At 35.1% G+C, this 18,135-nt stretch overlaps 1 protein-coding gene across 2 annotated transcripts in view; it reads right to left on the reverse strand.

Annotated features, from left to right (window-relative positions):
• ELP4 (elongator acetyltransferase complex subunit 4) overlaps positions 1 to 18,135 on the reverse strand; it is a 138,871-nt gene that overhangs the window by 93,446 nt on the left and 27,290 nt on the right. For both annotated transcript variants that reach the window (XM_031050355.2, XM_031050354.2), the window contains 3 exons: positions 16,386 to 16,514; positions 10,072 to 10,211; positions 3,567 to 3,651 (listed from right to left, as the gene is read on the reverse strand). In XM_031050355.2, coding sequence (XP_030906215.1) covers positions 3,567 to 3,651; positions 10,072 to 10,211; positions 16,386 to 16,514 — 354 coding nt within the window. The remainder of the gene's footprint in view (positions 1 to 3,566; positions 3,652 to 10,071; positions 10,212 to 16,385; positions 16,515 to 18,135) is intronic.

The raw sequence follows: 18,135 nt of genomic DNA on the forward strand, positions 1-18,135 counted from the left end.
AAACAGCCTTATTCAGTTATAATTGATATTGACCATGCAGAGAAAGTGTTCTGGGATTTCAGAATTTCAGAGCAAACATAAGTAAATCTTACAGAAACATTTTTAATAAGAAAAACGTTTTTTCTTAAGAACATACATTACAACACCCAAACAAAGTATCAGTTCTCTTAATGGACAAAGGATAAGAGATGCATGTTTCACAATATTAAATCGTAAGAGTTGTAAAAGACATAGCTATTCAAACCAAATATCAGATGTATTTATTTTGGCTAGTAATAGAATTTCTACTGGTATAATTTTCAGGCCCAATGGCTTATTCCATAACTGAAACATAAGAAAAGCCCAAGTCTAATATTCTATAACACAAAGTTTACAGTAAAGAGTAGGATAACATTTTTTTTAGATATGCCACTAGATCTTTTTACTGCCATTAGCTTGGAAATTTGGATTTTTTTTTGTTGTTGTTTGTTTGGCTTTTTAACCTTTTTCATGTAACTTTTGTAAGAATTTTTGCTTTGGCAGCAAGAATTCTGATTATGGAGAATTAAAAACCCCAACTCCAAGTGAACAAAAAACCAGTCTCCTCCCAGCTTTATCTTCCAAAGTCACCCAACTTGAGCTTCAAAGCATACCAAAGAAATGTTAAGGACATAGAGTTGCCTAGGAAAGTTCTGTTGTCAAACATGAAAACCCCAAAATATTCTCAAACAAGTGCTCTCCTGTATGACTTCAAACTGTGCTCAGTTTATGAAGAATTAAATTTAACGATAAGCAACAAGGAGTCATTAGGAGCTTTTAGAAAGTATGTAAAACTGATGCTCATATTTTTAGCTTAGTCATTCAAACCATACATTTCCAGATAGATCTTGGCTGACAGTGTGAACAAAGAAGTCAGTACTTTGGTTAACTTCAACCAAACTTTTCTGTAGCCTAATATGTGTAACAGGATTTATTGTCCAAAGGCCCTCAATGTCATGCAGGATAGTTAAGAAATAGAAATCTATGATGGCAAACAGCAGACAGTTGCATAAAACTAACATTAACTCATATTGCTAGGTTCCAGAGATGCCTATTTTTACCAGCGGTCTACTAAGCCTCTAACAGCAGTTTTTACTAATTTTCCTAATTGTGTCAAACCTCTGAGAACTGGGGTGAGTCACGTTCTGCTCACTTATCTTCAGGCCCCTCTCCAAACACTGGTCAAAAGTAGTAGCAAGTCTAAGTATCACAAGCCTACTAGTGTGAAATTAGCCAGAAATATCTGAAAACTACCAGTCAGGTTAAACTTTTCATAGGAATCCTAATCCAAGAAGCACCACATTTCTAGACCTCCACAATCTAGAGGTTTTGGAAGGATTACACTTCACAATAAAATGAAGCTTTAATGGCATTACCTTTTGTGAATCATAGAGAACGATTAATGGATCTTAAAACATCCATTAAAGTTAGTAAATAAATCTCTTGAAAATTCAGTACCTTCTGCTATGTATTGGCCTTTACAGTTTTCTCTGAACTTCATGAAAGCCACTGCGGCAGGACCCACCCAAAAGGGAGATGACTGTTTGGGGACGGGAAGAGCATATATGAACAAACTTCTCAGAAGCTTGGACAGGACTCATGTCCACAAGAGTACAGGCTGGTCCTTACCCTACTATCTTCCTATCTGGCTACTTAAAAAGTACTTCTGAATGCTCAGTAAGTAGAGAGGTGAATTTCTCAGATTTAGAAGATAAAAAGAATCATGGCTCTGGGCCATAACAACATTTAACTCTGGATGTATTTTTAAGAAGTATTATATTCTGTTTCTAGATGTACAATATTTGAGTATACAAACAAACATGACACATGGGAAAAAAAATAATCTTAAAAGAAAGTAATAGAAACCACTCCAGGAAATCATCTGCATTGAAATATCATATGCAAAATTAAAATATCATATGCAGTGAAATATCATATGCATTGAAAATACATATTCATTCTCTTGAAATAGAAACAATGAGGTGAGTGTTAATGGTTTTCTAGATGGATAAACTGGCCTGAAAATGGACTCTTTTTTCTTCTTTTTAAAACTACACCTCAGAATCTTATATACATAATTTGGTGAACATATACTTTTAAATTGATCAGTGTTAAATTGATCAGTACTGTTCTTGCTTTATTTACACTTGTAAGATGTTTTTAAACAATGAATAATAGCTACAGAAAATAGCTATCCAGGATGGTTTTGCTTGCATGCAAAAAACCAAAAATACCAGCTCTGACCAGCCTTCATTTTCTTTTACTTGTAAAAAAAATAATTTGGGAATAGACAAAGAAAAATAAGAAGCACTAGCCTAATCTCTTCAGTATGTGGTGGTTTGCAGGCTGAAGGTTGGTAGGGTGTTTGTTTTACTCAGTACTGCTCTTTGCAGCTCTCAGGCTTCCACAGGCCCTGTCACTGTGCAGGAGGAGCATCTCTGCAGGCGGAGCTGTATGGTGGGATGACATACCTGTTGCCATGGCTACCACACCACGGGGGGGGGGGGGAGATGTCTGTCAGGGACCAATTTACTCCAGACTGGCACTGCCACCAAAGCAAAGGCAAGCTCTCCCATAAAGCTCAGCAGACTAAACACTGAGCACCAACAACCTAAGTTTACATACAAGTGTTTTGTGCAGGTAACGCTTCTAAAACATACTGTTAGACACAAAAACATCCATTCCAACATTATCTTCCCCACAAAAGTTATTTCTAAGATATTCAACTATAGTGCAAAGTGAGGTCTCCTGCAACTATACTACCGAACTTCTATTGTAGTAACATTGCTATTGTACAATAAAGACAATTTACCTGTCAATTGAGCACCAATATACATATTATTTTATTTCCATTAACTCCAATGAACTCACATATTACTGAATATGACAAAGAATAATAGATAGGGCTCTGCTCAATTTAAAAAAGGGCTTTAAGCCTACACTGCTACATTTAAAATGTTTTTGATTACCCACAATATGATTTATAAAGAGTATAGAGATTATTAGAAGTCTGGTAAGCTGTTTTGATTTGTAAGTTGAAATAGCATTCTTATTTCTTTACTTGTGTTTCAATGCTTGCTACACAAAGATGCATGCCATTTAATTCATTAAAATACTCACTCCACTCCAGTTAAAATAACATTGAAAAGAACTGAAAGTTTAAGACTAAATGTTCAATCTCAATAGTCTTGAACATATTATTGCTAAAGCTGTAGTCTGAAAAAAAAATACTGTAGGGGAAAATGTGTTTTGCTTAATTAGATTATACTTGGCAATCCATTTATTAGCTAATTGCACAGAATATGCATTTTACTAATGTTAACTTACAGTTCTTCCTCACATGGTCTCGCATCTGTGACAGGTAACAACTCCCAAAGCATATTAAAATATGAAGCACAAACTATAGTTACTTTGCTTCTTCACTCTTGCAATGCTTACAAACAGTTTATTCTTTGTTATTTTGTCCAAGACCTTCTTGTGCCACACTTGAAAATTCAGAAAACTATATTAGTTACAGGATTACAGAAGAGTACGATGGTCTTCAGTACCTGGGGATCAGAGCCATCAAACCCTTCCTGGTAAATGACCCTCTGAATGGACAGCAGCAGCCTTCCATAAGCACTGTTCATATTACTGTTGGTAAGAAGAAATAGTTCAGTAACACATTTTAATACTTTTCTACATGTCTCTAACAGCTGTATTAAAAATAAATACAAGCAGATGTAGCACTGGGTCTGAAAGCATAATATAGAAAAAAAGTGTCACAGAAGAAAAAAAACTAACCCTCTTAGAATAAAGTTGACATTATAAGCAATTGTGATTGTTTCATGACAAGTAGTCCAGCGCTCCAACATTTAGTGAAAGCTAAAATCTCTAAGAATTAAGACAACTTAATTACATCAGGCTTATCTCCATCTAGAAGATTAATGATTTAATGTATCAACTTAAAGTAGAAAGCATCACGGCACAGCACTAATCTATAACTGACAAAGACCTACCCTACCGTTCCAAGGAACAGTTGACTTTCTATTACTGAAAAAAATCATACAGACAACTGCTACAACAATCAGGATCAAAAAAACCAAACCAAAACAAAAAAACAGAAAGAGACAACACTTTCTAAATTCAAAAGTTCATGCAGTTAATATGTTTTATTAAAGAGCGTAAGACAAATTTTGCTATGGTTCCATTTTGTATCCACACACTACAGGTATTATCACCACTTTATTTGCATGACAGCTGAATTGTGAGGTAGAATTTATGTATTATTTAGAAAATACAGCATAAATAAAGCAAACCAGTAGCTAAAAACAGATTTAAGCAGACTTAAAAACAAATGAAAGTTCAGCAAGTCATCTTGTCAAAATCTTAGAAGGTTCAGTTCCTTCACATCCAAAGCACATTTTTAGACATCTATCCCAGCCATGCTCTCCAGTCCACAGGCTGATACATACAAAGTAGAGAACGATCTAATCTTTACTTTAAAAAAAGAAGCCAGTTGTCCACTTTTGAAAGAGACATATTATTTTGTTAAATCTCATAGAGTACTAGCTTGTGTGTCAGGGCTTAATGGAGGCTCCTCACTGCTGCTGAGAGTTTAAGCCCTTCTATGTTTTCAAGCATCACCATTTCCTTCTAGGCTCATTAATTACCATCGAGGGTTGTGGACTCAAACCTTCTTCTGTACTTCTTGGGAAATATGACAAGTTATTTTGAAAATTTTGTCACTAAAAATACTTTTATTTGCTCCAATCATTTTATATGTCATGTCTGATAACAGCCTAGGTGGGAATTGACCTAGAAAGATCATCTCATCCAAACATTAATGAAACTATTCCTGCTGCTTTAGTAAGAGCCAAATATTATTCAAATATATGTTACTAATGAACACCTAAATAAACCAAATAAACTGCTTTCATATTTTTTGCACAGGAGAGAAAACAGCTTTTCTGAGAAGCACTTCAGAGTTGCAAACACCTGATTTTTACACCATAGCTTTAACTCAGAATTCTACATTTCCTTTAAGTAGCAATCCAAACTCAAGGCCAAAAATGATAGATTTAAGTTACAAACATTTACAATTAAATAAGCCATACAGTCTTAATAAATTCAAGTTCTGAAATACTTAATGTTATAAAACATTAAGAGATTACCATTCTCAGATATAAATAAAAGAGAATCTTCAAATTAAACTGCATTTATCTGTTTTCAGATTTAGCAGCCTATAAGGCTACTAGTTAAACTGATATACCTTAATAATTTAACTCTGTGAAATTCACAGCTGAAAATAAATGGTAATACACAATCTCAACATGACACTTAACATGTAGTCTGCCTTGCTATACAAAAAAGCATCTCAAAGAGGAAAGAAAGAGTAAACATTTTCTTATGAAGTCAACTGCTTTCATAGTGTTTAGCTGCAAAAGGAATGGCTGCTAAATGTTATATCTGTACAGTCTTGCAGGTGTCACTTGACAGGGCTGGTGGAGGCAAAGAGGGCTTCAGCCTCCAAACTAGCCAAAATGTCCTCGCCATGTCTTTGCGCTGTTCTAACAAACACACAATCCTTTTTGCTTACGGAGTGCTGTGATTTCTTCCTGCTTTTGCCAGAGCTGGAGAGAATCTGCAATGCTACACAATAACCAGAATTTGTGTACCCTTTTGGATACTCCTTTGTCCCTCTGGAAAAGATAGAAGCTGCTGCTCGCCACCATTAGAAAGGAGTCTGCAACTGTTTTTCAGCCACAGCTAGGAACACAGTATGTGTAACATGAAAAGATGAGTGTGGTCTTTGTTACCACAAACTACCATTTTCAAGTTTGTGTATCTACCAATTCTTTTGCTTATGAGTGCTATGCTATCTATAGAGATGCCAGAGAATATATTGCAATCACAGTATTTTTCAACTCCTGATTTGTTACTAACTTGCTTTTAAAAGTTAATGCATAAAAGAATAAAATACCAGAAATAAAGCGTCCCAAAATTAAAACAAACTCCACACTTGGCAGCATTCAAGCCAGGCTGGACAGAGCCTTGGTTGACATGGTCTAGTGTGAGGCATCCCTGCCCATGGCAGGGGGGGTTGGAACTAGATGATCTTAAGGTCCTTTCCAACTCAAACCATTCTATGATTCTATGATTCTGTCTTCAATTAATCCATCCAAGAAAGATATGCAGCAAAGAAAGAATTAAAGAAAATAATGTAATGAATATAATTTTTTAAAAATGTATAAATATGTGCTCTTCTACTTGCTAAAGTATTAATGTTTTACTTGAATTTGAAGCTTGCAATGTAAACAAGGACATGAAAAATATTGTGGAAAGACCATTTATAAAAACAAGTTCCATTATCCTTCTGGCAGTGTTTGTTATCATACTTAAAGAAGGAAATAAGATATTTCTTATTTTCTAATTGCTAATCTTTTTTTTTGGCTTTGTTACTAAACACCATTTAATTCTGATAATGAGTTTAAACAATTCCTTCTTTACTCTTTTTTTTTTTTCTTTTTGTTTACCAATTCAGTAACAGATAAAGCAGGAACTGCAAGAAGGTATCCCGGTTACAACAGAGCATCTGCATTCTCTGTTGATAGTTTCTCAGCAGTTAACAAAGGTTAGGTTATCAAGGGTATGACAAATAGCCTTATTATGTATAAGGAGACCCTGTTAGGCAAGACAGTTAAATCTGTTCTATCTAAACTCATCAGTAAATCTAGACTCTAGAAATCTATTCTTTTTCAAAAGCACATAATTCTTAGGGTAAAATTTAGGACTATTATTGAAAAGCTGCTGCTTAATTATTTTAGGATCCTTGATTATCAAACTTTTCTTTTGGTAACTGCAACTGAACGATGAGGACAGAAGTAGAGGGGTAGAAAGGAAGCCTTTTCTGCGATGCACAGATATACCACAGAGGATATTTCTGCCTTCCTGTTGCGTACCAGCTTTAGCGATGCAACAAGAAGGACATCAGAATGTCCTAACAACAACTGGAAAACAGTTGCTGTCAGCTCCACAACCTTATTAACCCGGCCTTAGCACTAGAGCAGGACATAGCACCCCTTCCCTAACATAAAAAATATGGAGACAAGAAAGACATTTATCCTTCTTTTGGCATCAAACACCCAGTCCCATTTACTACTTCCTTTAAAACAGATTTCTCAATCTGTTTTCACTTAATGTTTATCATGGGGCAATGAACTTCTAACCATCTTGAGCGATTAGCCAAAAGGGGACCCTGTAACCTAATTTAGAAATCAGGTACTAGAACTGCAGAAAGATCAAACACAGCACTCCACACCTCCCTCCATAAAAAAGCAGATATACACATGCTTGCAAAAACACAGGAAAGAAAAGAAATATTGGTCCAAACTTTAAGGTAAACCAATGATGTACATAACCTCCAAATCTGTCTTTAATTGCAAAGTAAAAGGCAACTCAATAACTTTGTTCTGTTGAATCAGCCAAAGAATCTCCTTTCTTTGCACGACCAAAAAGAAGCCAAGTGCTTGTGTGGATAAGAAGAGAAGGACACATACATGATTTCTAAAAGGGCCAAGAGTCCAAATAAAGCCTCCCCATCTCTGATTCAGTAACAGAAGCACTGTAATTATCTTGCCTATCAAAAGATGCAGCATTGTTTTTCCAAGGATTGTAAAATATATGTTCACTATACTCACTGCTTCTGTCAGAAGTGTATAAGCTATACAGGAAAACATGGTACATTACTTTTCTTGTGTATTTTCTTCTTTAACTGCATAATTTTATTTTGGAATTATTTATCAACCCTTTGATAAATTAAATTGAAAAAAAAACCCCAAACAAACAATTTTTTGAGATTTTCTCTATTTCGACTAATTATTGTAACATTTTTGTTTTAGTCCCTTCCAGGCTATCGGTACTTTTTTTGAGGTACTGTCAGCCTAATACATTACAGAGATTTTGCAATGCTGTATAGGTTAATAGCATTATGCAACCAGGTGTTTTTTTTGGCTATGCATCTAAGACCCCCAGTCTGAGAAGCTTATGTTTAGCAAATTATACCCTCTAAGTGGAGACATCCTAACTAGCCATGTTCACGCTCCTACTCCACTATAACACATATCAAAAAAGGTTAGCTCAATTTCTCAGTGGGACTTTCAGGCAGTCAAAGATGAGGTCTAGTACAAATTGTTAACTTCTATTGGAAGAGTCAACTGTGACTATCATATTGTTTGAAAATCATTGTCTAGTTAATCAAGAAAACAGAATTTTTTACTATGTATCATGATATATTGAAGTTAACTTTAGATGCCAGAAGCACTGTATTGATCTCCCAAGCACTAATGCCTACACAGTAATATCCTTTCCCTCCCTCTTTTATAAACTTTTAGATTAAATCCACCTGACAGGATTGTAAACTTTTAATTCCTCAAAAAAGAAATGCTTCCTTCAAAATTTTGTCACAATATTTGTAAAAAATACAGTAGAAACCTACTATAAAAGCATAAACATTTTCAGAACACTGAAATAATTGGTAATATTCACACTTAGTATTGGATTTAACAGTGTTGACTAATGTGTATTAAAGAATCACAGAAGACAGGGATGAAAAGGACCTCAAGAGGTCTGACAGATAGTTACCTAACTTGTCCTTAGAAATTTTCCGTGATGGAGATTCTGTAACACTCCCAATCTATGTCTGCAAGACAACTTCTCATGTTAATCATGAGAAAAATATCTCATGCTAATCATTTGAAAAATATCTCCTTACTTCCAGCCTGTATTTCTAGCCCTACTGTTTATTGTAGCCCATGACTATTTGTCCTCCCTTCTGCAGACAACAGAATAACTACCCTCTGTATGTCAATTTTTAATGTCAGTTTTCAAGATTCTGCTTAGAATTGTGTAAGAATTTCCATTCTTCTGTCATGGGCCATACTTCCCAGTTCTAGATGTACACCTATCTTTACAACCTTCTCTTACTGATCCAGTTTTCTTGAAGAATGATATCAAAACTGGAAAGCCTTGTTATGGCTGAGCAGAACAGAAGTATTTTGCATGTCTTCTACATTAAATTCCAGTTTTAGCATCACCATGCTTTTCAGATGATGCTTTTCAGTTGCATTAAACAAACAACACTGCTAATATATTTTGAAGATACTTTCAGCATGCTCAAAAATCTTCACACATACAGTGTGGTAAAAACAACACAGCACACCATTTGCAAGAACCAGACCTATACACTGGGATCCATAAAACTAGGTACTACATAAATTAAGTGACTGGGCTGAACAAAGAGATTGCTGGTCCATATTTGATGTTTGACTTGAACTGAAATGTCACCAAGAAACATATAATGGATGTGTGCGCTACAGGCTATTATGAGGCTTTGCTTCTGTCACTCATTTTTTCTTGATCTTCCTTAATTCATTACTGATAGGCATAAACTATAATAAGTTTTCATTCAGAGAAGAGTTCATGATTTGCTCTGGAATTAGGGGTGTTGTGTAAGACATCATTAGTGATTTTAATCTATTCACAGTATTTCATACTTTCCTTAGGTGAAGCTGTAGGATGTAAGCAATAAGTTAGGTAATAAACTGATGTGATAACAGCATTCTAAACTATGTAGGTCAAAGACAGCCTGTCTTCTTAGCCCTAAAAACTGTACGGATATATTCCTAAGACTGATAGCTATACGACACACACATCTCCGAAAGCTGATGGGGTATGGGGCTCAGGCAGTAGTTCACAGAGAGAGAGTAGTAATTTTCCCCAGTCCTCACACTCAGCTGTCAGCAGGGCTGGACTGAACATGCAGCTAGGCTGTCCTAGTAATGTCTGACTTTATTGTCCTTGCCAACTTGCTTTCTCCCTCAGCTAAGGAGTCAGTATACTGAGCTGTCGCTATGCCATGGCAGCTTTGCTGCCAGTTGTGGCATTTAGGACTGACATAAGAACCACAGCTGAACTGCTTGTGAGCCATGCATGGCTACAAGACTTTTCACAGCAAGTGTAGATGCAAAAATATCCTTTACTACTAATATACAGGCACGTTGTATTACAACTTACCATGTTTTCACTGTAGGCTGTAAAGACAATTCTTCAGGAAGGTAAAAACTGTGCCATTTTATTGACTGAAACAGTTCTGGAGACATTGTTTTGGATATATCATAATAATGACCAAACTTTGTAGATGTTGTTGGGCTGGCCTGTGAAAACAATAATACTGATTACAATAACCTATTATATTATTATCTGTCATAAGAAAATAATTAATTAGCAATACATTTGAAAGAAACAACTGGTGTTTTTCCCACTCTTTTTTTTTTTCTACTCTTCAAGTAAAACAACATTATAATATGTAGTACAAAGTTTTGGTACCTCTGTTGACAGTCTATAATGTGAATTTTTCACAGAGAATTCAACCCTTACTGTTCCAAGTTGCATCACAAAGGTGGAGTCAGATTCTTAAATACGTATTTTTGCACATGTTCTAGACCCATGATCACAAATTTCAAAAGGCCAGATAATATGAAATACGCAGACCAGGATGTGGTCCACCTATCTGATTTTTCAGTATCTGGGAATGTTATGTTGCTACAGAAACATTTCCAGTTGACTTTGGAAATATTTCACTTTATTTATGAGAAAGAAGAAAAAAATACCATTGAATCTTCATAGAACTGCTTTTAACAAAAAACTGTAAAAAAGAGGGAATCAGTGTCTTGATTTTTTAATAAGTAGCAGATTGAGCATTACACAGACATTACACACAAGAACCATGGTTTACTGTAATGAAGAAACTTTATGAGGTCTCAATTTCGGGTATATAAAACATCATAAACCCCCTAAATTTAAAATATACCATAGAAGGAATTACACATTTTAATATGCTTTGCTAATAAATAAACAGAGGAAAAGAATGCATATTTTTGTTCCTCATTAATGGAGTTCAGCACACAAACTGCAACATTATTTGAATCAAACATGTAATGTTAACACCCCCTAGATTGTTATAATATGCAGTAGTACATAGTACATTGAGGTTGTCTGCTATAGGAATTGAACAGGTTTTGCTCTTCATGTAGCAATCCATTTTCTTAATCTTTTCTGCCCTTCAAAGCTATCCTGGAATGAACAGTCAAGCAGAGTAAAGCTTAGAGGCAAATGAGGATCTTCAAGGGAAGGAAAACACTTGGCACAAATGTAAACCACTTTATAGTATTTTTTTAATGAACACACTGTAAAAGAGTGTAGTGGTTTAAATCAATCCGCACAGCTCGTGCACTCACTCCCCCTCCTTGCTCCCCCGACTCCCGGGGAGTTAGGAAGGAGAATCCAAAGAATGTAGTCCCCATGGGTTGAGATAAGAACAGTTTAATAGCTAAGGTATAACATAAATCACTCCTGCTACTACTACTACAAATAATAATGATAAAGGAAATAACAAGTGAAGAGAATACAACACCTCAGCACCTACCGACCCATAACTCACCCCACCCTGCCCGACTGAGCACCGACAGATACCTCCTCCATAACCTGAGTCCCAGCCCTTCCAGGTCTCTCCCGGTTACATCCTGGGCATGATGTGCTATGGTATGGAATACCTCTTTGGCTAGCCTGGGTCAGGTGTCTTGTCTCTGCTTCCTCCCAGCCTCCCCTCCTCCCTGGCAGAGCATGAGGCTCAGAAAAGGCCTTGGACAAACCAAATATTTGAGCAGTAACTTAAAACATACTTGCTATCAGCAACCGTTCCCAGCCCAAAAGTCAAAACACAGCGCTGCACCAGCTACCAAGAAGGAGAAAAATTACTGCTACTGCTCAAACCAGGACAAGGAGTAACAGATTATCAAAACAATACTGAAATTGATCTTTAGGTTATGGCACAAACACCACTGTGCTCTGGATCACATTCTCTCATCAACTATTTTAACGCTTTTGAGGAAAAAGAAAGGTCGTTTAGAATAACCAAATAAGTTTTATAATACAAATATAAATCAAAACCACTGCATTTCTAATTGGTAGGATGCCAGGACTGAGAAAGGTGCTGGATCCTGGACTTTTAACAACAGGTCAAAGTAAAGATCACCTATTAGTTTATTTACAGGACAACTACCCTAAGCATGGACTGCAGGAATGTGCAAAAATATTTTAAAGTCATTTTTCTATCTCCCAACTCCAAGACTTCCTGTGAAGCTGAATTCCCTTTAAAAGCCAAGAGCCACCTCAGTCATTAAATGATAAAGTATTAAACCAGATGAAATATCTCAGTGGTTGTGCAAGAGAAGAGCTGAGAGAGATATTAAAGCATGTTGATGTCGTAGAATAGAACGCGTTTGAAGGTTGTTTTGAAGAGAAGTTTGGACTGGTAGGTAAAATTAAACACTATTTTGTTTGTACTTAGAAGCATGGACTTCCTTTCGAAAAGTGATCAGAAATACCCTCAATAATTTCAGAAGTTTTTCAATAGGTTCTATAACAACTTAGAACATTCTATAAAAGGATTTTTCTTTTAAGCAGACCAATAGATATACATTTTATCCACTACTTGAAAGTTGAGCAGGGTCATGTGTGTATGCAATGAAATTCTTTGGAACAACATCTGCTCCAGTGTCCACACTTGCTATTCTTGCTATGCACAGGAATGGCAATAGGTATACTAAATTATTACAGTAATGGGATCTAAGTAATTTTTTGTGTATTGAGCAACAAATTATTTAGTTCCAACTCCAATTATTGAAGAACGCTTTTGGTTTTCATAAACCTTGGTCTTGCTAATAAAGTAAGCACTGTAACAGTAAAAACAAAAAATACAGACATGCCAGACATGGCCATGTATTTTTAGTTCGCTTTCTGAAATCAACCATGCTATGCATTTCCACAACTTTGTTTCATGCTTCAGCTTACAAAAACCTGTTAAGATTAATTAGAATAATTTGATCTGGAGCATATATTTTGAAATTATTTGACTAATAGGTAGTAGGCCTGATCAGTTACCAGAGAATATAAACAGTAACAATAATACAATCTTTCCTACAAAACCAATAGAATAACCAAACTAAACCCAAACTTTTCACTAAAATGAGTAACAAGTTTTTAATTAAAAAAAACCAAAACACAAAATTGCTCATGTTTATCTAGTCATGAGAGGCAGATCAGTTTCCTCAAAAAAATGTAAGAAACCCACATTCTTGAAGTCAGTGCTCCAGTTTATCAGTAACTGATTTTTAAAGAAGGAAGTCCAACAAAATGCAACAATCTATCAAAACCTAAATATTTTTAATGTAAAATGTAACTTCATTTACAATCAGGATTCTGAAAGCAATTTAAACAGGGGCTGTTCTTTGGCCTATAATCTATTCTTTATCCGGATTACAGATCAGAATGTTTTTACTGCAATCTCTGCCAGAGCTCATCTTTTTATTGTGTACTTCCAAGCCCCCTTAATATTTTAGAAAGGCCTTGACTAACTGATCTTTGATCTGATGTCTTCATTGAGAAAAGCTCCAGGTTGCCCATTTCAGATGCAAATCCTTACTGAGATCCAATAGAGTTTAGTAAAGACAGCAAAAAAGAAGAAACAAGAAGTTTCCAGGATCCTCTTTGAGAATCCTGAGGCACATTGGTGTCCTTAATCCACCCTGCTGCATGGATTAAGGTAGGTGATAACCTCTCTTGATTCAAAAGAATAAGCACAGTGCCTACAAACTGGGTGGAGACTAGGATTTGGCTATAATAAAACACCATGCAATAAAAGCTCGGTCTATGTCAGAAGCCTGTGAATAGGCTTCAATGTACTGCATTCCCAGGCTTAGCAGGGAAGCTTGCAAAAAGCCTACCTGAATCAAGTAAGCATGAATAATCTGCCTTAGCAGAATGACCATGGAAAGTGTGAAGCATAGACTTTCCATTCCTCTTAAGTTTGATCTGATAAATTTATTAGTGGATTGGAGGCTCAAGCCTGTTCTTTCCTATTTTGCACAAGGAGAAATACACTAAACTGTCAGTGAGCAGAGCGTGCTTTTATACTACCGTCTGCTGTTAATGTTTCTAATTGCAATACTAATGTGCTAGAAATCTCAGATTTAGGATGAATCAAGGCAGAAAATTGATTTCATGCTGTGACAGTTTATATATTGCCCCAAGAACATAAGCAGTTCATTCAAAAAAAAAAAAAAAAGAAAAACCCACACTGTCTTGCATTGCAAAACAGGCTGTCCATATACTCAAAAGTTTAAACAAAATTAACCTCTGATACAGATGAAAGTAACAAACTGGCAAATGCACGTCAAGCACATGTTACTCTGAAAAATTTCTTATCTATCTTTTGTCTTTTTCTGATGTACAAGGTATATGCAACATGTAAAGAGGAACTGTGATAGTCATTAAGAGTACTAATATAAATACAATGTAGAAATAAGGTCTAATAAATGGGAAAGGAATATATGAACTATTAATGAAAATCTCTTTTACTACTTAGAAATAAAAACTATATTAAGGACTAAAAATACCACAAAAACAGCTTTACTCAGCATTCTTATTTTCACGTAAAGGCAGATAGTGGATGGCAAAGGTTTCTGCTAACTAGGGTTCTAGTTAAAGCAAAGCTATTTCCTTTCTTTCACACTTGAAATTATTTGACAGCAGTTTTTCAAAATGTACTGGTTTCTCATTTCAACCACTTTGGAAAACACACCTTGAAAATTAATTCAGTGTTTTGTTTTGTTTCTGGGCTTTTTTTTTTCAGCAAAAGAATATTTAAAGAATAAATCACAACTGAAGTTGTTAATTAAATGATAGGTCTAAGTGCATCAAACATCTAGGGTGCTGCAAGGCAACATGAGATTTTTCCTTAATGGTGTATATTCACCAATCAAATTAATCTAGCACAGCACCAACAATATAAATAAATAATAAAAAAATAGGAAATAATATATTGAAAAATATAAATTTCAAACCTATTTTTCAATTATCAGAATAACCCGAGAAGTTTTAGGTCTAGATGGCTTTAGACCTCCATTTGCAAGTTTTAATTTTTAAAATAAATTTAACATACACATTAAAAATGTTGTACCTCAGCTATTCAGAATGACCAGTATCCATGAGTATTCAGAAATCAACCATGGTTAACAAGGGAAATACCCCACAAAAGATTTTATTCTATCTCGCATAATCAAATTTCAATAAGTAAGGATAAGTACATTATGTATTATAGTGAACTATTGTATTAGTGGAAGAAGTGATTACTTCTATGAAGTTATAGAAGACGACTACATATCTACTTGGATTATATATGCTTTTCTATTTCGTTAGGACATCAGAACACTATTTGTTACCAATATGCAATTGTTTCAATATCAATGTGCCAGAAATATTGTTAGATTTTAAAACAAATTATTTTTGGGATGGTTCAGAGTGGCAAAGCCAGCTCCACAATAATAAAATTGATGAGATTGTATGATTACCCTGGAGGCTGTTTGATTTGGTATGTCACCATATATAAGTCTTTTCTGACACAACTATATAACCGTGTCTGTGCAATTTCACAGAAAACCAAACACGCCAAGCCCTGTAAGATCATTTTGTCACATTCCAATTATGTTTTTAAGACTATGACAGAACTTACTAGGCAGGTATGACTACATCTAAACCAGAATTCACAAATGTAAGCTAGAATGTATGGGCAAAATAAGCTTTTTGTTCTAGATCATCAGAAATCCTATAATTTTGTTATGGGTTGATTGTGCCATTGGATTAAATAAGAAAGTCACCAGCCTCTGGATATATATTATTCATAAAACACTAACAACTGCAAACTCTGAAAGACTAATCATTGGTCTTGTTTCTTATATTCTCCCTGCACAGTGATTAGTTTCTAGTGACTGTGAAGCTGATATAATCTCAAGTGCTTATTTCTGTTGTTATGCACATGGATAAGCAGGTCAACAGCTTGCTTTCACACCAGTACTTTCACCACAGAAATCTAGTAAGTACTGCTGATTAAACCTACTTAAGCAATTTGTGTACAACTAAATTTGGGGAAAGTTTGTAAGTGACCAAATTATTAAAACTTTCACAACAAGCTGTCTCAATTTAATAATACTAATGGAAAAATCCCATGGAATGTTAATGGCTTTTTTACTTTTAAGTTATTACTGTCTGCATAAAGTTTTACATTTCCTGCACTCATAAATTCCCTTTCTCTCTGTATCTCTAGTAATCAAAAAATACTTTGGTATTTGTGGTGTATGATAACTTGCCCTCAGGAGGCAATCCAGTAAAACTGTCTGTTGGCAGTTCTGTTGTGTAGATTCTACAGAAAAGCATATGGTCTGCAAATTCATTTTGACTGCAAGAGGAAAAAACCATGAAATACCGATTACCTCAATTTTTGGTAAATTTTGGTAGCGCCAGGCTATTTTCATAGAATCCTGAAAATCTTCAGACTTAACAGCTGTTGCTTCTTCTCCCAGTTCATTTCTTTGCTCATCAAGCAAAGGGGCTGGAAGTTCCTACCGATGGAGAGCAAAAGAATGTCAGTTGTCAGTAGAAATGGCAGTTCATATTTTTATTTCTCTCCCCCTAAAAGTTAGATAATATACTTATTTTAATATAGTGGATAGTTGTAAAATGTTTAACAAAACTTGATTAGAACAGCTGTTCTGAAATACTGCCTCACTACCAACACTGAGCGTGAAGAAATACATGTAATTATTATGGGGAAACTATGCAACTATAAGAGAATGTAGAATGGAAATACCGCACTGAATATGCAACACATCTTGAGCAACATCCACATTCCCTTTTTTTTAATCTTGCTTTAAAGGTTGATCTCCTAAACTATTCTATTTATGAGAAAAGACAAGTTCCCTGCATAGTGAATTTAAGCCTATTTTATAATAAGATCACTTTTCTTTGTTAGCTTCTGTAGATCTTTCAACAGTATTCAACAGACCCAACAGCCTACTGACACAGGCTGAAAACAACTGTAAGAGGATGGTTTCAGTTTTCTCTTCTAACCATTAGGCATATCTGCTAATGATGGCTTCCTCATGAGCACAAATAAAGCAATGAAAGGAAGGGACAAATATTTAGTACTAGAATGTTTAGAAGGATCTAATGGAAACATTTCTGGCTTTAAAAATAAATAAATAATAAAAAAGCATTGCACACAGAAGGATGTAATTGCTTTATGAGGACAGAACTGCAGCTTTAATTTAGGCCTAGATTAGGAACAATGTTGTATTACACACTTCTGCTTTCTTTCTTGCATTGCTGAAAAAGTGAGCAACACTGGATGGAATCCAAGCACAGTGTTCAGAATTTATGCTCTTTGACGAGAGGAATGAAGTGCTCCCAAGTTTTCTGACCCAACTTTATCACCCAACTCTGTAAGCTGGAATGCAAAAGTACTCTTTATCTGCTATAAATAGAGCCAAGATTTATTTGAAAACTAAGTTTATTAAACAAAGACACTTCAGAGAGAACTGAGATGTGGTCTCAAGGGTTAAAAATATATACAGTTGGCCAGGATCTCTATTATAAGGTATGAGGTGTGAAGACATAAAAAAAAAATAAAATCCAAAAACTACAGAAGAAGCAGCTCAATAGAAGTATGGGATACAAATGAAACATAACATAGAGCTGATACTGACCATAAACATCAAATTACAGTCACAGCTTTATGTAGGCAGACAAGGTATAAACAGACACACACAGAAATAAGACAATGAAAGTTTTAATCCATTTTTGATTTAATATTACACTAATTCAATATTAAAGAATACAGGAGAGAAAACCCATGCATAGTTCAGTATGTAATCTTAGGAACAACATGATTTATTTTTGTTTCTTTAGTATAAATTAACATAATATCTACAATTATTGATAACATTGAGAACAAATATTTCTAATTTCAGGACAACTGTTTGTCTCCTTCAGTGGCTGGTCAGTACACCCTCCCAGAGAAAGGGTAATGGAAGCTATGAAGACATTTACGAAATAGGATAGCTGTACCTGTGTTTCAGCAGTTGAGCAGAAGATGCAAGCAATACCTTTGAGCACATAATTTTATTTCATTCACTTTCATTTGGCAAATGAACTCCAAAAGCCTGGTAAAGGCTGTGAAGGAGG

The sequence above is a fragment of the Melopsittacus undulatus genome, chromosome 8 (assembly GCF_012275295.1).
Source record: "Melopsittacus undulatus isolate bMelUnd1 chromosome 8, bMelUnd1.mat.Z, whole genome shotgun sequence".
NCBI lineage: Eukaryota > Metazoa > Chordata > Aves > Psittaciformes > Psittaculidae > Melopsittacus > Melopsittacus undulatus.